The 23,476-nt window shown below is 41.1% G+C and overlaps 1 protein-coding gene across 1 annotated transcript in view; it reads left to right on the forward strand.

Annotated features, from left to right (window-relative positions):
- Positions 1-23,476, forward strand: part of LOC134348479 (protein boule-like) — a 116,467-nt gene that overhangs the window by 87,232 nt on the left and 5,759 nt on the right. The window contains exon 10 of the mRNA XM_063051929.1: positions 7,171-7,269. Within this exon, the coding sequence (XP_062907999.1) occupies positions 7,171-7,269 (99 nt within the window). The remainder of the gene's footprint in view (positions 1-7,170; positions 7,270-23,476) is intronic.

The following is a 23,476-nucleotide window of genomic DNA, read 5'->3' on the forward strand; positions in this document are numbered from 1 at the left end:
GTTAAAAACAAAAAACAATTCTATATTTACAAAGTATAGACAATGCTTTCTTTTGAAGCTACATACAAACTTCACACCTTCTGATTCGCATCCATCCCACAGACGCCAGTCGTGTCTGTGGACTGGGATTCACAGCTTTTAGGAATATATTGTTCCAAATTAAATGCACAATACATTTTCAAGGAACGGAACACTGGTAACCAAAGCCATTTGCTAAAGGTAAATGGCCTAAACCCAAAGATCACTCTTAACAATCTTTCAAAAATCAGTTTCTGGAATGGTTCTGGAAAACTGGAAAAATTGCAAATGGCACTCCACTCTTCAAGAAGGGAGAGAAGAAGAAGGGAATTACAGGCAGTTTAGTCTGAACTCAGTGGTCAGGACGATGTTGCAGTAGATTGTTAAGGATATGGTTTCAGAGTACTTGAAGGCACATTATAAAATAGACCATAGTCAGCATGGTTTCTTCAAGGGAAAATTCTGCTTGATGAGTCTTCTTGTAACTGTAGAGAGCGGGTTCTGGAGCTGCAGTATGCAGACGACTGTGCTCTTGTGGCCCATACTCCGGAGGATCTTCAAACTGTCCGTGCTGTGGCGGTGAGAGCATACAGCAGGATGGGGCCTACTGTCAATACCACCAAGACAGAAGTGGTTTGCCAATGGAGTACCAGTGTCCCACCCACTCTACCTGCCTTCACTGTTGGTGATGAAAAGCTGACAGTAGTGCCATCTTTCAAATTTCTGGGGAGCATTCTCTCTGAGGATAGCGGCATTGACAACGACATCCAGAGCCACATTAAACAGGCATCAGCTGCCTTTGGGAGACTGCAGCGTAGAGTCTTTCAGAACAGGAGCCTTCGTCCCTCCACAAAGGTTGCCGTATACCAAGCAGTCTGTGTCACCACTCTCCTTTATAGCTGTGAAGCTTGGGTGACCTACAGCCGTCACATCAAGTCTTTGGAGCGCTTCCACATAAGCTGCCTCCAGCGCATCCTGGGCATTACCTGGCGTGAGCGGGTGCCTCATACTGAAATACTTGTGAAGACCAACTGCAGAAGGATTGAGGCCATGATCACCCAGCGCCAGCTGCAGTGGCTGGGGCTCCCATAAGGATAAGGATGCCCCCATGTCGGCTACCCCGCAGAGTGTCATACGGCCAGCTACATCATGGTCAATACTCAGCTGGAGGGCTGAAGAAGCGCTAAAAGGATCAGATGAAGAATGCTTTAAGGAAGTACGAGATTAGACCCGGGGACCTGGAGGATGTTGCTGCTGACCATGCCACTTGGCGACAGCTGTGTAGGGACGGGGTTTGTATTCTGGAGATGGAAAGAACAACCAGAAGACAGCAGAAGAGAGCCAGGAGAAATGTAGCCGTGGTTGCCACCACTATAATAGAGCTTGTCGGTCCAGGATAGGACTGTATAGTCATCAAAGATCTCACCGTTAAAGGAGTGGACGTCATCATTGGATTTTGATGGACAACCGAAGAAGAAGAATTCTTTGAAGAAATAACAAGTAGGATAGACAAAGCAGAATCAGTTGATGATGTGTACTTGGATTTTCAGAGGGCCTTTGTCAAGGCGCCACACATAAGCCTGCTTAACAAGCTATAAGCCCATGGTATTTTGCAGAAGATTCTAGCATGGATAAAGCAGTGGCTGACTGGCAGGAGGCAAACGGAAGGAGTAAAAGGATCCTTTTTTTGGTTGGCTGCTGGGGACTAGTGGTGTTCTACAGGGGTAAGTGTTGAGACTCGATTCTTCTTACATTATATTTTACTAATTTGGATGATGGTTACAGGAAGTGTATGGTCATGCACTTTCGTAGAAACATAGAAAATAGGTGCAGGAGTAGGCCATTCGGCCCTTCGAGCCTGCACCGCCATTTATTATGATCACGGCTGATCATCCAACTCAGAACCCCGCCCCAGCCTTCCCTCCATACCCCCTGACCCCCGTAGCCACAAGGGCCATATCTAACTCCCTCTTAAATATAGCCAATGAACTGGCCTCAACTGTTTCCTGTGGCTGAGAATTCCACAGATTCACCACTCTCTGTGTGAAGAAGTTTTTCCTAATCTCGGTCCTAAAAGGCTTCCCCTCTATCCTCAAACTGTGATCCCTCGTTCTGGACTTGCCCAACATCGGGAACAATCTTCCTGCATCTAGCCTGTCCAATCCCTTTAGGATTTTATACATTTCAATCAGATCCCCCCTCAACCTTCTAAATTCCAACGAGTACAAGCCCAGTTCATCCAGTCTTTCTTCATATGAAAGTCCTGCCATCCCAGGAATCAATCTGGTGAACCTTCTTTGTACTCCCTCTATGGCAAGGATGCCTTTCCTCAGATTAGGGGACCAAAACTGCACACAATACTCCAGGTGTGGTCTCACCAAGGCCTTGTACAACTGCAGTAGTACCTCCCTGCTCCTGTACTTGAATCCTCTCGCTATAAATGCCAGCATACCATTCGCCTTTTTCACCGCCTGCTGTACCTGCATGCCCACTTTCAATGACTGGTGTATAATGACACCCATGTCTCGTTGCACCTCCCCTTTTCCTAATCGGCCACCATTCAGATAATAATCTGTTTTCCCATTTTTGCCACCAAAGTGGATAACTTCACATTTATCCACATTAAATTGCATCTGCCGTGAATTTGCCCACTCACCCAACCTATCCAAAATAACGAAATAGCGGAGCAGACTCGATGGGCCTGTTGTAGCGTGGATGAAATCACCGGAGCGACAGAGTCACTGGTAGATACAAAGCAGCTTCTTTATTCGACACAACAAGGTACAGCAGATGGAGACGCTTTCGGTAGAAAGGTCTGCTAGCCCAATGTGGGCTTGATATTTATATGATAAACACAAAGGCAATCGCTACTGAAAAAGTTATAGATAAGGCATAGACAATGCTTCCTTTTAAAGCTACATACAAAACATCACACCTTCTGACTTCATCCTTTCCTTCCGATGCCAACATGTCTGGGTTGGTATCCACAGCCTTTAGGAATGCAAGTTAAATCCACAATACATTTATTTGGTATTTTACATGCTAACATAGAGGACAATTAATATTATAAAGTACAGTTAATACTGTCTTTGAAACTACCTGTAAACTTCACACTTCCATCCACAGCGTCTGGCTAGTACAGGTTTCCCCCGCCGTCCGAAGGTAGAGCGTTCCTATGAAACGGTTCGTAAACTGGAATGTCGTAAAGCGAAGAAGCAATTACCATTTATTTATATGGGAAATATTTGTGAGCGTTCGCAGACCCAAAAACAACCTACCAAATCATGCCAAATAACACATAAAACCTAAAATAGCAGTAACATATAGTAAAAGCAGGAATGATATAAACACACAGCCTATATAAAGTAGAAGTACTTCTCTACAATCATTGCCTGAACTGTTCTCCATAGTGAGAATCTCACACAAGCGCTCTCGGCAAAAACACTCCAGTAACCTTTAAGCTGCCAAATCATACCAAATAATGCATAAAAATACACAGCCTATATAAAGTAGAAATAATGTATGTACAGTGTAGTATCACTTATCGGAATTAGGAAGACAGCGCCGAGCACACTGATGATGGTGTGTTAGGCTGAGTTGTCGGAGGTTGGGGTGGTGCAGTGGCCCCCACTTTCCGGGCAGTGAACCGATACTGATCTGCGAAGCATGCAGGGGCCCATCAGTGGCCAGGACGCACCCAGCACATCCTTAATTTTAAGAAAAAAGCCGAAATAAACAAGCTAATTAATTAGGTATTGCCCGGCACGTAAATGTCAGCCCAGATCAGAGACGACGCAATCGCCTCTGATCTGGGCCAACATTTACATGCCGAGCGGTACCTAATTAATTAGCTTGTTTATTTCGGCTTTTTTTTCTTGATGTGCTGGGTGCCTCCAGGCTACTGCTGCATTCCCGCGAATCGGTATCAGCGGCCTGGGGGTTGGGGTGATGGTACACTGGGGTGTCATCTCATTATCGTCTGTTTCCATCAGGCAGGCAGGTCATCTTCGTCTTTGTCTGCCTGCCTCGATGTCAAAGGTCAAGATTCATCGTCTGCTGTGGCTGATGTGGAATGCTTGAAAAATGACAATTTGCTTGACTGTAGCCTCTGGCATTTTTCGATCATACAGTTCTTTGTAAGCACTCAAACCATCCGCAAATATGCCCTAAACTGACGTACCCTTTCAAAATTAAAGTCGTACTTTAACATTGCAGCGAAAATCTCACGCAGTTGCTTCACATTCAGTTCCTGGACGACTTCACTTTCTACTGCATTCGGTTTCGATTGTTGTCCTTTCCTCTTCCAATTGCATCAGCTCTTCATCTATCAGTTCTTGGTCATGGGATGCCAAATCCTTTTCAACATCATCTTCGTCACCTTCCACAAGCCAAACTCACTTTGTCCTTACTTCGTTCACCACGATCGAAACGCTTATATGTCTAGTTTTACGCTAAGTGTAAGCTCTTCTAGGCTTTTCCAATACCTTAGAACTCATCTTGCTAACGGATGCTCAGGCACGTGTTTAAGCAATGCTGGCTGCAATGCGCTGCTTTCTTCATAACAGTGAAAACTCCTTCTGTTAGTGAAAACAGGTAACTAATGTAGGTCTTTCGTAACAATGAGGTTTCGTAAAGCGTACGTTGGAAAAGCGGGGGACACCTGTATGCCGATATTCACAGCTTTTAGGAAATGCATTGTTGTGAACTCTCTCCACAGTACTTTGTCAAATAGAAGACTGGTGGCCAGAGTCATTTAAGTGTAAATGAATCATCTACCCAAAAACTCACTCTAACAGGGCCAAATGGCCTAATTCTGCTGCTATATCTTGTGGTCTACAACAGCCTTTCTCAATCCTTTTGCCCTGGAGAAACCCTTGGAAATTTGCAGGTCTCAGGGAACCCCTGCATAAAAATTACTAAATCTACAGCTTACGATACATTAGCGTGATCAGTAATTTGGAGATAGAATAATCCAAAAATTATTGTCTAGTTGATTTTCAATAAGACTCGAGACTTTCTGATATCCTTCCTCAATCTCAAGCCCAAGCAGTAGTAGAAACATTTGAAGATTTCCTTTTGTAACGTGATTTTTTCCAAATATTCAGTTTCCTTTTAAATCCAAGAAACTTGTGACTAGAAGTCAAAACATTTTCTCCAGTGCCTTACAGAGACTTGTTCAAATGGTTTATATGATGAAAAATGTCTGGTAAGTAGGCTAGTTTTTGCAGCCATTCTTCATCATCAAAACACCCAGCAAAATCTGGCGTCCTATTTTCTTGAAAGTACTCCTGCAAATCACCTTTCAGCTTAAACATACTGTTGGAGAACACTTCGTCTGATGAGGCACCAGATTTCTGTATGTAGCAGGAGATTGGTGTGCTCTTTGTCCAGGTTTTCACAGTTTTTTTTAAACATTCTTGAGTAAACTGGTCTGTTGAATAAAGTTAACCATTTGTATAGCATCATCCAGAACTTTATTCATTTCATTTCCAAGAGTTTTTCACATGAGCACCTCCCTGTGAAGAAAGTAGTGTATTATGACAAAGTCAGGATTTTCTTTTTTTCTAACAAGAGAAACAAAACCTCTCGTAGAGCCAACCATTGATGGGGCACCATCAGTATAGATGCCACACAGTTCTTCCAAGCCAGATCTTTTGTTTCCAGCTATGAAGACAAAACATTAAATATATTTTGGCCTTTGCTTGTTTCGGGCAGCTCTTTGCAACAGAAAAAGTTTTCTTGAATTTCACAATCATTTACAAACCTTACCAACTTGGATCACCAGTCCATCTAAAACCCATTGATAAGCTTTCATTGTAAAGACAGAATTTTTTTGCGTGTTGTTGAGTAGTGCAGTGAACTGTTGTGGGGGTGGAACTGGACTCTCTGACGGTGGTGTCTGAAAAGAGGATGCTGTCCAAGTTGCATGCCATCTGGGACAATGTCTCCCATCCACTACATAATGTACTGGTTGGGCACAGGAGTACATTCAGCTGGAGACTCATTCCACCGCGATGCAACACAGAGCATCATAGGAAGTCATTCCTGCCTGTGGCCATCAAACTTTACAACTCCTCCCTTGGAGGGTCAGACACCCTGAGCCAATAGGCTGGTCCTGGACTTATTTCCTGACATAATTTACATATCACTATTTAATTATTTATGGTTTTATTACTATTTAATTATTTATGGTGCAACTGTAACAAAAAACCAAATTCCCCTGGGATCAATAAAGTATGACTATGACTAAATGGCCTTATCAGAATTGTCCATAGGCCTAGAATCCTCCTCTTCCATCTACTCCAGTTTTTAAAATGAAAATTTCACTCTAATTTTCTACTACACCAGTAGAGTTTGTTTGCTCCAGTAAGCTAGTCAGTGGCATGTATGGGGAAGTTAGAGGAAGTAACTCTTGGGAGGGAGAGGCTGACATAACAGCCCCAAGTTGGGCGAGTACATTCAATGCTTGAAAAATGCACTTCACGCTCCTCATCAGCTAACCAACCTCCCCTCCGTGCAATACCGAGTTCACCAATTACCAACAGCCTCCCCTATCTTGTGTCAGAAACTGAGAATGAATTCAACCAAATAAATATGGTCCTATTGCGCACTGCCATAGTGGGCTGAGAGACCTCTCACGAGATTGCTCACAGGGCAGCTCAGTCACTGCCCACCACTGCGAGTGTTAGCATCACACGCTGTGCGAAGTTCAAAAAAACATTTTATTTTTTTAATCACGATCTCTCACGAAACACTGGTCTAAAACATAAGAGCTCCAAATGCCTGATAATTGTAGAAATAATCATTGACTAGTGACAAGTCTTGTTCAGGGCAGTAGTACTTTCTGTTACACTTATAATTCATGCAATATACTTGCTTGAAAGCACAAAATAAATTCATTCCTCCTTGCTTGACTCCTGCTCACTATATTTTTCCTAACTTGTTTGATGCTTTGTTCATACTTTCGTCTTTTATTTGTAAGATGATAGGGCTTATAATTACACTTGCAATTTTTCCTTAGTTTAGCTTCATTTACAAAGTGAAGTAGATACTTAATATACAAACTTCACTACATATTAGGTTACTGGTAAAATGGTATTTTTAAGTCATTGATTCTAAGTTAGTAACTGGGTTTTTTTTATTCGCCTTTAGCCCTATGCTGATCACAGTGTTCAAACACCATACCACCAGGTTTATACCCAAAATCCCATGGCAGTGGCAGCCCCTGTCATACAGCAGGAACAGGTGAAGGTAGGAAAACATTAACTTTGAACTATTTCTAATGTCTCCTGAGCAACCCCAGATCAATGTGGAGGAAAGTAATCAGATAGTAAAACTAGGGTGTGCTTCCTCTGGTGTTATCTTCCTACACAACAATCCTAGATTAATGATTCCATCCATGTGCAAGTGGTATAAATATTGCTAGAATGAGGCAAAAACATGTGGTATTAAGATAATATTTTTATCATCCTCTGCTTCATGTATAAATTTGTGATTTGCTATAATTGCAAGGCAGTTATTTCAGGGCAATTGGGGATTTAATTAACATCGAGAATAGTATGCCTCCTTTATTAAATTTACATTGAAAGCAATGGGTGGGAGAGCTAAGTAAAATAAATGGAGAATAGTATTAAGAGAAAAATAAAAATACGAAAAATGCAAAAAGAAAAGTTTTTAAAAACTTAATTTGCTATATGAAAGAATGATATTGGGTATTTTTTACCTTTTTGGGGTATGTAAGTTTCGCTTTTATCAAACCATTAAAAGGGTAGCTCGGTTTAATTTAAAAATTTGATGTGTTATGTGGATATATAGGAGAGTAGTATAAATTAATTATTGTTCAAAAGATTTGTAATATGTAATGGCTGACTAAACTGAGCCACGTGGAAGCTGTAACCTGGGAGATATATATGTCTTTATTCAATGCAGCAGATCGTCTGGTAAGAATCTAGAATGTCTCTTGACACATTGTTTTATACTTCTTAAACACAAAAATAACAACAAACAATTAACTACAGTTTTTTTAATTTGGACAGAGTAACACACATAAAGTACTGGAGGAACTCAGCAGGTCAGGCAGCATCTATGAAGATGTATAAACAGTCAGCATTTCGCTGAGACCTTCATTTTGAAGGGCCTTGATGATATGTCTCATCCCAAAATGTTGACTGTTTATTCCTGTCCATTACTACTGCTTGACTTGCTGAGTTCTTCCAGTATTTAGTGTATGTTATTCTGGATTTCCAGCTTCTGAGAATCCTGTGTTTTTGAAGATAGATAACTTTTGCAAACTTACATTTACAATATTAGCACAGCCTAATTAGCAGAACTGCTTTGTTTATTTAATATTGGTTTAGAAGCTTCTGAATGCAAACTCCCAGACACCAAAATATACCTCTTGTTAGATAGCTTCCTGAATATACAACTAGCCAGCATCTTAAGTAACAAAGCAGACCTGTCCTGAACTGTGCATTGAATGGTAGGGATATGCCTTTAATGATGCATTAGTGAGGGTCTGATCTCAATGATCTGACACACTCACAATGTCCTCCACCCAGTGATTGGTTTCAGTAGCCTTAAAATATGACTCAATGTGTAATGCACTGTATATTTTTAGAACATTAAAATTCTCAGAGAGGAAAAAACTTCAGATAATTTTGTACTCTTTTTGTTGATGAAAAGTTAGTATTTCCCAGGTGAATATTAGTGGTATGAAAAAAATTCAAGCATTGTAATGACCGCTTAAGCAAAAAAGTCTATTTTTCCTACAAACTCTCTTGCCTTGATTGTAAGTAAAACAATAAAATGTCATTGTATAAAATAACTATCTGTAAATTACATTGTAGAAAACTCCAAATTGTTATGCAGCGTGGTAAAGAGTTGCAAAGAGATTGAGTGCTGAAAGAAGGAAAGCATTGCTGTAACCGTTTAAGTACCTTACGGAATCTTGATTAATCTATTTTCTGTGATTATTCATCTGTAAGTGGTCTTTCATATTCACAGATGCTGCTGCCATATCTTCTGGTGTCCTAGTAGCAATGTGTACCGTCAGTAACATCCCAGGCACGAGGGAAGCTAACCATTGTTAAAGGTTCTTAAACTTTCTTGCAATTAATTTCAGTAATAATGAGGAGAGTGAGATTAGATACTATAAAAGTTAGCAAACTAATGAATTTATGGTGACTTTTACAACCACCAATAGAGCATGTCCCTCTGGTGCAGAAGGTCTTGTTTTGGGAAGCTGCAATCTGCAGCAGCCTACTTAGAGAAACAGCCCTCTGATATTATAGATCCAAGGAAATTACTTTTGGCCAGCTCACCATTTGAGTAGTCCCACTCGCCCATTGTCTTCTATTAGGCCCAGCTGCTGTACATGCTGGTTGTTGAGACTGCTGTTGTTGGTCCTGTTCTTCCATCCAAATGAAACATGCAATAATAACACCTATGATAAGCAGATAGAGCTTTCTGAGGGTAGCAGAAAAAGATTCAATACTTTAATTATCTGACTAATCCTTTCCACAGAGTGGTGTTAGGTCTTATGAATCAATAACTTGAAGTTTACTGCACCTATAAATATTGCTTTAGAGGCTCTAGGATTAATCCTGCTCATTTTCACTGCCAGGCTAGGCTCTGAATGAGTTTTATAAGTGGTTTTAAAAGTAGTGTTGCCTTTTAGTCCTAATTGGTACAAAGGATGTTGATATTTAACAAACTAAAAAAACTTGCAACACACATCAAAGTTGCTGGTGAACACAGCAGGCCAGGCAGCATCTCTAGGAAGAGATACAGTTGACGTTTCGGGCCGAGACCCTTCGTTAGGACTAACTGAAGGAAGAGCAAGTAAGAGATTTGAAAGTGGGAGGGGGAGGGGGAGATCCAAAATGATAGGAGAAGACAGGAAGGAGAGGGATGGAGCCAAGAGCTGGACAGTTGATTGGCAAAAGGGATATGAGAGGATCATGGGACAGGAGGCCCAGGGAGAAGGAAAGGGGGGGGAGGACCCAGAGGATGGGCAAAGGGGTATAATCAGAGAAAGAAAAAGGAGAGAGAGAAAGAATGTGTGTATATAAATAAATAACGGATGGGGTACGAGGGGGAGGTGGGGCATTAGCAGAAGTTAGAGAAGTCAATGTTCATGCCATCAGGTTGGAGGCTACTCAGATGGAATATAAGGTGGTGTTCCTCCAACCTGAGTGTGGCTTCATCTTTGCAGTAGAGAAGGCCGTGGATAGACATATCAGAATGGGAATGGGATGTGGAATTGAAATGTGTGGCCACTGGGATATCCTGCTTTCTCTGGCGGACAGAGCGTAGGTGTTCAGCAAAATGATCTCAGTTAGTCCTGACGAAGGGTCTCGGCCTGAAACGTCGACTGTACCTCTTCCTAGAGATGCTGCCTGGCCTGCTGCATTCACCAGCAACTAGGAATACTTCACAGACCTGTTGTTTAGTTTGAATAAATTAATAGTAGTATAGCAAGTGAATAAAGCTGACACAGATATATGACTTGCAAAAGATAGTCAATAAGATGCTCAGGGATATGCATGATGGGCAATAATGTGATTGATAAAAGTGAAACAAAGGACATTGTTCATCGGCATAGCTTGATACTTTTCACAGTCATTAAAAAAGAATCGTTTTGATGGTATGTAAGAAATCTATAGATTGCATTTAGAATGGTGACAAATGGCACAGTCCATAGAATTGTGGGCTAATGTATTTAGATAATCCTCACAAGAGAATGCACAAGTGTTAGGAGACACAAAACTTGAAGAGTACATCTATAGATCTCTGGAGGAATGAAAGGGGTTAGATAAGCTGGTTAGAAATGTGCACAGGTGATTTCTTTCAGTAAGATACCTTTCATTCTTCTAAACTGTAGAAAAGGGAGGCCTAACCAAAACCTTTCCTATATGACTGTCTGCCATCCTAGGAACCAGTCTTTTCTGTTATATTTTCTGTAAAGCAAAGTTTTTTAAAGTTAGATCAAAACTGTACACAGTACTCGTGTGATCTCACCAAGGCCCTATATAATTGCAGTAAGATTCCTTTACTCTTGTACTGAATGCCTCAAGTAATAAAGGTCAGTGTGCCATTTGCCTTCCTAATTGTCTGCTGCACTTACATACAGCTCTCAGTATGCTCAAGGAGAGTCAAGCCCCTTGGAACATTTCCTAATATCACCATCTACCTCTTGTTGGATGTACTTGGAGCCTGAGAAGATAGTGTCTGAATCTTACATGTTTTCAGATTATCTTTACATAATGTGACATCTAAATAATTTTCTTTGTGTTGAGATTTATGTTTATTAGCCTTTTAATACTATGGGGTTTCTGAATTTGTGTTGATGGCAGATCCACTGTTTTTTGAAATACAAGTTTCAAATTTTCAAGCTGCTTTTTATATATTTGATCTGGTGTTCAACTAAATGAAGTCACTGTATTATGTTTATGAGGAGACATCTACAGAATAATAACTGAAATGCGTGTCAAAATTCATATTTCCATCCCACATTAACATATTGCACATACAGACCAGCAACTGTACTGTTGCAGGAAAGCAGAAATGACTGCTTTTATCAAGATGAAATTAATGCAGGTCCATGTGTGGAGCTGTGTTTTTGAATATGATAGTTTCTTATTTAAGTATACAGCAGAGGAATCTCCAGAGAGTAAAGCTACACAAAGTGCTAAACAACCATTCAGAAATTTTGATGGTTTGGAATCTTGTTTGCCACACTCTCTTCCCACTCCCCACGGCGCCAGTTCCTACATTGCTCTTCTATGAGGCCCTCAGCATGCTACCTGATTGCATGGGGTCTAGTTCCCACATTCTTTCAATTGACACCAGTTCCACTAAGGTATTTTACAACTTATCCCATTAACTGGAAACTCTGTTATACTAAAAGGTTAATTAATAATGTGTTGGGATTATTAAAAAGCATAGCATTCAGTAGTCTAGAAATTTGCTAAACTGACACCATCACAGTCCCAAGCATGCCACAGTATTGATGTTTTTCCAAATATAAATAAAAAGAAGTGAATATACACTCAATGGCTATTTTATTAGGTACACCTGTACACCTACTCATTAATACAAATATTTAATCAGCCAATAATGTGGCAGCAATTTTGTGCATAAATGCATGCAGTCATAGTCAAGAGGTTCACTTGTTGTTCAGACCATACTTCAGAATGAGGAGGCAACGTGATTTAAATGACGTGGACTGTGGAATGATTGTTGGTGCCAGATGGGATAGTTTGAAGAATTAGGCCATTTGGCCCATCGTGGGTGATCCATTTTCCCTCTCAGCCCCAATCTCCTGCCTTCTCCCCATGTTGCTTCATGCCCTGACCAATCAAGAATCTTATCTTCTACCTTATATACACCTAAAGACTTGGCCTCCACAGCTGCCTGTGGCAATGAATTCCACAGATACACCATTCTCTGGCGAAAGAAATTCCCCTCTGTTCTGAGGCTGTCCTCTGGTCTTGGACTCTTCCCACCATAGGATACATCCTTTCCACATTCACCCTATCGAGGCCTTTCAACACTCAATAGGTTTTATTGAGGTCACCCCTCATTCTTGTGAATTCCAATAAGTACAGGTCCAGACCCATCAAATGCTCTTCATATGACAAGCCTTTCAATCCTAAAGTCATTTTTTGAACCTACTTTGAACCTGCTCCAATGGCAGCAAATCTCTTCTTAGATAAGGGACCCAAACTCTCACATTACTCCAAGTGAGGCCTCCCCACTGCTCTATAAAGCCTCAACATTACATCCCTGCTTTTATATTCTAATCCTCTTGAAATGAATGCTAACACCACATCACTGACTCAACTGTTGAATTTTCTGTCCATTTAGAAAACAGTCAAACTGTTCATTTCTCCTACCAAAGTGTATGGCCATACACTTTCTGACTCTGTATTCCATCTGCCACTGCTTTCCCAATCTCCTACTCTGCCCAAGTCCTTCTGTAGCCTCTCTACTTATTCAAAACTACCTGCCACTCCACCTGTCTTCATATCGTTTGCAAACTTAGCAACAAACCTATCAATTCCATCATCCAAATCAGTGAGGTGTAACGTAAAAAGAAACAGTCCCAGCTCTGAGCCCTGTGGAAGACCACTAGTCATCAGCAGCCAACCAGAAAATGCTGCTTTTATTCCCACTCTTTGCTTCCTATCAACCAGTCACTGCTTTATTCATCCTAGATTCTTTCCTGTAATACCATGGGTTTGTAACTTGTTAAGCAGGCTCATGTGTGGCACCTTGTCAAAGGCCTTCTGAAAATCCAAGTCCACAACATTGGCCAATTCTCCTTTGTCTATGCTGCTTGTTATTTCTTCAGAGTTCCAACAGATTGTCAGGCAAGATTTTCCCTTGAAAAAGACCATACTGACTACAGGCTATTTTATCATGTGCCTCCAAGTACTCCAAAACCACATCCTTAGTAGTCAACTCCAGCATCTTCCCAACCACTGAAGTGAGACTAACTGGCCTATAATTCCTTTCTTCTGCCTCGCTCCCTTCTTGGAGTGATATTTGTAGTTTTCCAGTCAACCAGAACTTTTCCAGAATGTAGTGATTCTTGAAAGGTCATTACTAATGCCTCCACAGTCTCTTCAGCCGTCACTTTCAGAACCCTGGGATGTACACCATCTGGTCCAGGTGACTTACCTATCTACAGCAGATCTTTCAGTTTCCCAAAAACCTCTCTAGTTATGGTAACTTCACACATCTCTGCCCCTTAAACTTTTGAGCTTCCACCATACTGCTAAGTGTCCTCCATAGTGAAGACTGATGCAAAATACTTATTCAGTTTGTGTACCATTTTGTTGTCTTTTATTACTACCTCTCCAGCATTGTTTTCCAATGGTCTAATATCCACTCTCACCTCTCCTTTACACTTTATGTATCTGAAGAAACTTTTGGTATCCTCTTTAATATTATTGGCTAGCTTACTTTTGTATTCCATCTTTAGCTCCTTAATGACTTCTGTAGTTGCCCTCTGTTGGTTTTTAGAAGCTTCCCAATCCTCTGACTTCCCACTAATTTTTGTTCTATTATATACCCTCTCTTTGACTTTTATGTTAGTTTTCATTTCTCTTGTTAGCCATGGTTATGTCATTTTGCCCTTAAAATACTTCTTCTTCCTTGGGATGTATGTATCCTGTATCTTCCGAATTGCTTCCAGAAATTCCAGGCATTGTTGCTCTGCCTTCATTCCTGCCAGTGTTGTTTTCCAATCAGTTTTGGCCAGCGCCCCTCTTGTGCCTCTGTAATTCCCTTTACTCCATTATAAAACTGGTCCAACTTTCGCTTCTCCTCCTCAAATTGCAGGGTAACTTCAATTATATTATAATCACTTGCCCTTGAGAGTTCTTTTACCTTAAGCTCTCTGATCATTTCCAGTTCTTTGCACAACACCCAATCCAGAATAGCTGATCCCTTAGTGGGTTCAACCACAAGCTGTTCTAAAAAGCCATCTTGTAGGCATTCTATAAATTTCATCTATTAAATTCAGTACCAACCTGATGTTCCCAATCTATCTGCATATTGAAATCCCCCATGCCCTTTTGGCATACATTTTCTATCTCCCATTGTAACTTGTAAACCACTTCCTTACTACTGTTTTGGGGGGTTTGTATATAACTCCCATCAGGGTCTTTTTACCCTTACAGTCCCTTAGCTCTACCCACATCGATTCAACACCTTCTGATCCTACTCTTTCTAATGATTTGATACCATTTTTTTTAACCAGCAGAGCCATGCCATTCTCTCTGCCTACCTGCCTGTCCTTTCATTACAGTGTGTATCCTTGGATGTTAAGTTCCCAACTATAATCAACTTTCAGCCATGATTCAGTGATGCCCACAACATCATACGTGCCAATCTGTAACCGTCTACAGGTTCATCCACTTTATTCTGTATACTGCATGCATTGAAATATAACACCTTCAGTTCTGTATTCACCCTTTTCAATTTAGTCCTTTACATTGCAACTCAGCCTGTTGACTGCAATTTTGCCCTATTAACCAGTGGTCTCCAACCACCGGGCCGCAAAGCTTGTGCTACTGGGCCACGGGGAAAGGATATGATTTGGGGATATGAGTCAGCTGCACCTTTCCTCATTCCCTGTCACACCCTGTTGAGCCAGTACGCATGCGAGGTCATTACCAGCGCGTCATCCATGTCAGTGCGGGAAGGAGATCAACTCCTGGAGCTTGCAAATGACGGCAGGCTGAAAAGGATGTTTGACATAACATCTCTGCCGGCATTCTGGATCAAAGTCAACGCTAAATATCTTGCGATAGCCACGAAAGCACTGAAAACGTTGCTTCAATTTCCAACATATCTCTGCAATGAATGCAACGAAAACTAAATTGCGGAACAAACTGGACATAAGGAACCCCCTTCGAGTATCGCTGTCTTCCGTCACCCCTTGATAGGACCGTGTTGCAGGAAAACAAGCCCAGGGCTCCCACTGATTTAGCGATATTGGTGTGTTGCAATGATTTTATATGTTCATACAGGGGAAATATGTGCTGTTTGTTTAATATCCAAATGTTACTTAAAATGTTATGATGCTATTGACTTATAAGCAACTTGTATAACCATATTACAATTACAGTACGGAAGCAGGCCATCTCGGCCCTTCTAGTCGGTGCTGAACGCTACTCTCACCTAGTCATGCCGACCTGCACTCAGCCCATAACCCTCCATTCCTTTCCTCTTCGTATACCTATCCAGTTTTTCTTTAAATGATAATATCGAACCTGTTTCTGCCACTTCTACTGGAAGTTCGTTCAACACTTACTTCAAGCTCCCCTGTCCTTCCCTGATAGTTGACTTATCACTATATTCATGCGAGGAAAATATGCGCTGTGTGTTTAATATTAAATTCGTTAGATAAACCCTTGTAGAAATGAAATTGAGTGCATTACACCCCCACCCCCGCCCCGAACAGAATCGCCAAAAACGATTTGCAGAAAAAAAAACGGCACGTACACGCATGCGCAGGGCACACATGCACTGGTGCCCGCGCAAGGCTTCATGTTCATTGTAGTCTTTCTCTGGGTAAAGACAACATATTTGACTACTATTCTTGTCCGTTGGCAACCCTACCCCCCCCCCCCCCAGGTCGGCAAGAATATTGTCATTATTAAACGGGTCCACAGTGCGAAAAAGGTTGGGGACCCCTGCTATTAACTGCCTCTCCTCACTACATATTACCAGCTACCTCATATTCATCAGTATTATCCACCTTTCCTACAATACTTATTGCATTGAAATATATGCAGCTCAGGACAGCAGTCACGCCATGCTTGAACTTTTGATTCTTTGTCTGAGTCTTAGCAGCATCTGCCTCCACGTCTCCACAAGGCCTGATGTGTCTTAACAGCCACACAAGTTGTGCATGACTGACACTAGTTAGAAATTGTTAGGCAACAGTCTTTTGTGCTAATTAAGCGGCATAGTGTCCCAAATAAACAAAGGGAATCCTGGCTATTTTCTCATTAGTTTTATTTTCTTTTTAAGAATTGTTCCCAGTCAACGGCTGCCACAATTAACTGAAGGCCCAATTAACCGTTATCTTCTGTATTTGGAGAAGCAGAGTCTGGATAGAGCCTTATTAAATTCTTTGAGCATGTGACAAAGCACATTGATGAGGGTGGATATGATGTATATGGATTTTAGTAAGGCTTTGATAAGGTTCCCCATGGTAGGCTGATTCAGAAAGTTAGGAGATAAGGGATCCAAGGAAACTTGGCTGTGTGAATTCAGAATTGGCTTCCCCACAGAAGGCAGAGGGTGTTAGTAGATGTAGAATATTCTGCCTGGAGGTCAGTAACCAGTGGTGTTCCATGGACCCCTGCTGTCTGTGATTTTTCGACATGGCATGGATGAAGACATGGGAGGATGAGTTAGTAAATTTGTAGATGGCACGAAAGTTGGTGATGTTGTGGATAGTGTGGAGGGATGTTGTAGGTTGTAATGGGGCATTGACAGGATTTGGAGAATGTGGAACTGGGCTAAGAAGTGCAGATGGAGTTCAACCCAGAAAAATGTGAAATGCCTTTAAGGCAGGATGTAGGGTTTATGGTAGGATTCTTGGCATTGTGGAGGAACGGGGGGAATCTTGGGGTCCGTGTGCATAAATCCCTCAAAGTTGCCACACAAGTTGATTGGTTTATTAAAAAAGCCTGCGGTGTGTTGGCCTTCCATTAGTTGGGGAGGGGGGTGGAGTTCAAGAGTCAAGAGGTGACGTTGCAGCTCTATAAAGCTTTGGTTAGAGCATACTCTGAATGTTGTTTGAAGTTCAAAGAAAAGTTAATATCAAACAAATATGTCACCGTATGTTATCCTGAGATTCATTTTCTTGCCGACATTCACAGTACATACAAAGAAACAATGTAATCAATGAAAATCTCTTCACAAACAAAGGAGACAAATTGTGCAAATACAAAAAAAACTAATAATAACAATAAATAAGTAATAAATATATTGAGAACATGAGTTGTAGAGTCCTTGAAAATGAGTCCATAGGTTGTGGAATCAGTTCAGTGTTGAGGTGAGTGAAGTTGTCTACGCTGGTTAAGAATCTGATAGTTGAAGGGTCATAAATATTCGCAAACCTGGTGGTGTGGGACCAAAGACTCCTGTACCTCCTTCTTAATGGCAGCAGCAAGAAGAGAGCATGGCCTGAATGGTAGTGGTCCTTGATTATGGTTGTTACTTTCCTGTGACAATGTAAATGTGCTCAATGTTGGGGAGGGCTTTTCCTGTGATAGACTGGGTAGTATCCACTACTCTTTGTAGGCTTTTCCATTCATGCGCATTGCTATTTCCGTAGCAGGCCATAATGCATCCATTCAGGATACATGCCGAATCTGTACAAACTTGTAAGAAAGAAGAGGCGGTGCTGCGCCTTCTTTGTAATGGCACTTGCATGCTGGTCACAGGACAGATCTTCTGAAATGATAATGGCAAGGAATTTAAAGTTTCTGACCCTCTTCACCTCCCAACTCCCAATGAGAACTGGCTCAAGACCTCCAGTTTCCTCCTGTGGTCAATAATCAGCTCTTTGGTTTCGCTAACATTGAGTTGAATATGTCATTGGAGCTGTACTTAGATGCACAGTAATAAGTATAAAGCGAGTAGAGCAGGGGACTGGGCACACAGCCTTGTGGTGCACCTGTGCTGATGAAGATTGTGTAGGAGATGTTGTTACCAATCCAAGATCATTGGGGTTTACAGATGAGGAAGTCGAGGATCCAGCTGCACAAGGACATATCGAGGACTAGGTCTTGGAGCATATTGATCAGATTTACGGAGATAATAGTGTTGATTGCAGAACTGTAGTCAGTGAAAAGCATTGTGTTTAGTTCTGGTCGGTCGCCTCATTATACGAAGGATGTGGAAACTGTAGAGAGCATACAGAGGAGATTTCCAGGAGGTAACCTGGACTAGAGAGCATACCTTATGAAGATAGGTTGAGTGAGCTAGAGCTTTTCTCTTTGTGACAAAGGTGGATGTTGGTGACTTGATAGAGATGACAAGGTGACAAGCTACACAGAAGTAAATAGCCAGAGACTTTTTCCCAGGGCAGCAAAGGCTAATACAATCGACACAATTTTTAAGGTGATTGGAGGAGGATGTCAAGAGTTAAGTTATTTTTTTATGCAGTGTGGAATGCCTGGTGGATGATGCTAAAGGCAGATACATTAGGGACGTTTAAGAAACTTAGATAGGCACATGGATGATACAAAGGTGGAGGGTTATATAGGAGGAAAGGGTTAGATTGATCGTAGAGTAGGTTAAAGGGTTGGCACAACATTGTGGTCTAAAGGGCCTATACTGTACTGTAATGCTCTATATTCATAAGAAACGAATTCTGCCTTCAGTTACTAGTGTCCATCTCTCACTTCACCAGTACCTTCTATAGAGTTGTAAATTGATACTGTGAAACTGCATGGATCGTTAGTATTCCTGTCAGGCTTCTGTGTTTTTGTAAAGATAGAATCATGCAACAAGCAAATGATTATTGAATGACTTGTTTGCTATTATACTGAAAGATGTACTTTGTGGGATGGATGCTAGAAAGTAATTATTGTCAATAATAGAAGCTGTCATTGACAAAGTATACATGATAAAAAATGGTATAATTGTTGGTACGGTAATTATGCATTGCATGATCCTGCTTTGCCCCACTTGATGATGTTACTATCAGGGTTTAATGTCACTGACGTATGTGAAGTTTGTTTTGTGATAGCAGTACAGTGCAATACATGAAATAAGCGATAAATTACAATAAGAATTTTTTTTTTAATTAAGTAGTGCAAAAAGAATAAAAATAGGTAGTGTTCATAGATTGGTTCATTGTTCATTCAGAAAATCTTGTTGCAGAGGGGAAGAAGTTGTTCCTAAAATGTCGAGTGTGTGTAGCTCGGCTTTGATAGTAATAAGAAGATCACATGGCCAGGGTGATGGGGATTCTTAATGATGGATGCTCCCTTTTTGAGGCATCACCTTTTAAAGTTGTTGCAGTGCTGGAGAGGCTAGTGTTTATGATGCAGGTGGTGGGGTTTGCAGCTTTTTTACCCTGGGCAGTGAGCCCTCCATACTAGATGGTGATGCAAACAGGAAGCTCTCTATGGTTTATCTGTAGAAATTTGCTAGAGTCTTTGGTGATGACTCCACAAACTCTTATTGAAACATACCAATATGGCGGGTCAAGGATAGATGTTGACACCCAGGATTTTGAAACTTCTTTAGTTTTCATGGCCCATGAAGTTTTGGAGAGACTGTTACATGGGCGTCAGTAACCAGTGGCAGCATGATCTTAGATTATGGTCCTCCTCCCTATCAACCCCCCCCCCCAATCTATCTATCTATTTCACTCTCTCACTCACCCTCGATCCCAGCACACATACCCTTGCAATTTGAAATGTGTTAGTAGGCAGTATCTTGTGTTGGAAGACCAATAAATTTTAGGCAAAACCTAAGTGCTCCTTTAACTGATGATCTTCCAGCAGCAGTTGACAAAGACGGTTACATGATTTTCATGTTGCAGTATCCTTTTTTTCCACTTCAGGGATCTTCTTCCCTGCAACATGGAATCATAGCTGAGGCAACTATGAAAGGAACAATGCTTCTTTAAATGGATGCATAAAATAAGTTATTCTGATATATATTTCCAATGTAAATGAGGGCATCATGGTAGCACACAGTGATGCGTAAAACCTGTAGAATTTTCTCTATTTCTGTATAAATATGACCTAAAATGTGATCAGATATTCACACAAGTTCTAAAACTAAATAGAAAACTCAATTAAATAAATAACACAAAAAAACATTATACTTGTTCATTTATTTATTGAGAAAAATGATCCAATATTACATGTATTCGTTGGAAAAAGTATGTGAACCTCTGAGGTAATGCCTTCTACAAAAGCTATTTGGAGTCAGGTGTTCCAATCAATGAGAAGAGGTTGGAGGTATAGATTGTAGAGGAGCCCTGCCCTATAAATAGACATACAAAATCAAAGCCTGCTCTTCTCAAGCAAGATCCATTTATGTACACCATGCCTAGATCAAAGCAACTTTCAGGGGACCTTAGAAGAATTGTAGAGATGCATGAAGCAGAAAAGGGCTACAAAAGTATTTCTAAAGACCTGACTATGGACTGATGAACACTAAGAGAAAATGTCTACAAATGGAGGAAACTCAGTATTGCTGCTACTCTCTCTAGGAGTGGGCATCCTGCAAAGATCACACCAGCAGCACAATGTGCACTGCTGAAGGAGGGTAACAAACCTGCAGAAATCCCTAGAACTTGCTAAAGTCTCTGTTCATGTGTCCACTATAAGAAAAACACTGAACAAGAATGGTGTTCAGGAAAGGGCATCACAGAGGAAACCACTGCTCTCCAAAAAAACTTTATTGCATGTCTCAAGTTTGCAAAACACCACCTGGATGTTTTACAGTGCTTCTAGGACAATGTTCTGCAGACAGGGGAGACAAAATTGAGCTTTTTGGCAGAAATTTATATAGCTATGTTTGGAGGGGAAAGGGCACTGCATACCGACACCAAAACCTCATCCCAACTGTGAAGCATGGTGAAAGGAGCAAGCATCATGTTTTGGGGCTGCTTTGCTGCCTCAGGGCCTGGACAGCTTGCAATCGTTGAAGGATCAACAAAACTTAATAGAAGTTTGATAATGAAACAAGACAATGATTCGAAAGACAAGAGTAAATCAAAAATAGAATGGTTTAAAATAAGAAAATATATGTTTTGGAATTCCTGGCCTTAATCCTGTAGAAATGTTGTGGACAGACCTGAGCAAGGATGCCACCAACTTCCCAGAGTTGAAGCAGTTTTGTAAGGAGGAATAGCCTAAAATTCCTCCTAGCCGATGTGCAGGACTGATCAACAGTTACCAGAAACGTTTGGTTGAAGTTATCACTTTACAAGGGAGTTACGCCAGTTATGAAAGCAAAGGTTCACATACTTTTTCCAACACCAGCTATAAGATTGGGGTTCAATCCCGACTGCTGTCTGTAAGGAAGTTCTCACTGTGATTGTGGATTTCCTCTTGGTGCTCCAGTTTCCTCCCACAATCTAAACATGTACAGGTTTGTTTGTTTATTGAGATACAGCACAGAATAGGCATTTCCATCCTTTGAGCTGCACCACCCAGCGATCCCCCAATTTACGCATTGAGATATAGAGACGTACAGTACCGAAACAGGTCTTTTGTCTCATCTAGTTCATGCTGAACCATTTAAATTGTCTATTTCCATTGGCCTGTACCAGGACCATAGCCCTCCATACACCTACTATCCAAGTACCTACACAAACTTCGCTTAAACTTTGAAATTGAGTTTCCATACACCACTTGTGCTGACAGCTTGTTCCACACTCTCACAATCATCTTGAGTGAAGAACTTCCCCTCATGTTCCCTTTAAACTTTTCACCTTTCATCCTTAACCCATGACCTCTGGCTGTAGTTCCACCCAACCTCAGTGGAAAAAGCTTACTTACATTTACCCTATCCATGCCCCTCATGATTTTGTATCCTTCCATATCATTCTCTCAATCTTCTATGTTCCAAGGAATAAAATCCTAACCTATTCAAGTCTTTCCTTCTAACTCAGCTCCTCCAGACCCATCAAGATCCTTGTAAATTTTCTCTGTACTCTTTCAACCTTATTTACACCATTCCTTTAGGTAGGCAACCAAAACTGCACACAATACTCCATTTATGTCTTAAAACAACTTCATCATAACATCTCATCTCCTATACTCAATACTTTTGATTTATGAAGGCCAATGTGCTGTAAGTTTTCTTAACAACCCTATTATCTGTGACACCATTTTCACCTAATTATGGACCTGTATTCCCAGATCCCTTTGTTCTACCACACACCTTAGTGCCCTGCTGTTCACTGTGTAAGACCTATCCTGGTGTGTCCTACTGAAGTGTAACACCTCACACTTGTCTGCATTAAGTTCCATCTGTCATTTTTCAACCCATTTATCCAGCTGATCTAGATCCCTCCACAAGCATTAATAGCCTTCCTCACTGTCCACTGCACCCCCAATCTTGGTGTCATCCACAAATTTGCTGATCCAGTTAACCACATTATCATCCAGATAGTTGATACAGATGACGAACAACAACAGATCCAGCACCAGACCAGTCCTAGCCTAATCACAGGGGCAATTCACAATGACCAATTAACCTACCAGCCTGTATGCCTTTGGACTGTAGGAGGAAACTGGAGCACCCAGAAGAAACCCACGTAATCATGGGGAGAACATACAAATTCCTTACAGGCAGTGGTAGGAATTGAACCTGGATTGCTGGTACTGTTGTGCTGACCACTGCTTCTGAGCCGATAGTATGTTGGTGCCAGAAATGTGGCGACACTTGTGTCTGCCTCCAGCAAATCTCAGACTGTGTTGGTTGTTGATACAAAGCAATGCATTTCTTGGTGTGTTTTGATATACATGTGACAAAGCCAACCTCATCCAATCCAATGTCGATAAATGCAATTGATAAAGCAGATTCGATTGTCAGATGCACTTGCAGGCATGTACAGAGGATGAGAAAAATGGCGAAGCTATCAAGTCCTGCAGAAGTAAGTTTATCTATTTGAAATGAAACGAAGTCCTTGGAGAAACTCAGCATGACCATAAACCAAAAGGTCATCTATACCTTTGCCTCCACAATTGCTGCTTACCCTGCTGAGTTCCTCCAGCAGTTTAGTATTTTTTGTTCCAGCATCTACAGTTTTGGCTTCAAAACTGAAACAACTCAGATCAGTAGGCATCTAATAAGATAGAAACCTTCAATATTTTATATCACTGACCTTTTATCAGAATTCCATTTCTATATTTTGCAATGATTTGATTTTAGAAGTAAATATCAGAATTTTGGAAAGCTA

This window comes from Mobula hypostoma, chromosome 6 (genome assembly GCF_963921235.1).
Source record: "Mobula hypostoma chromosome 6, sMobHyp1.1, whole genome shotgun sequence".
In the NCBI taxonomy this organism is placed as follows: Eukaryota; Metazoa; Chordata; class Chondrichthyes; order Myliobatiformes; family Myliobatidae; genus Mobula; species Mobula hypostoma.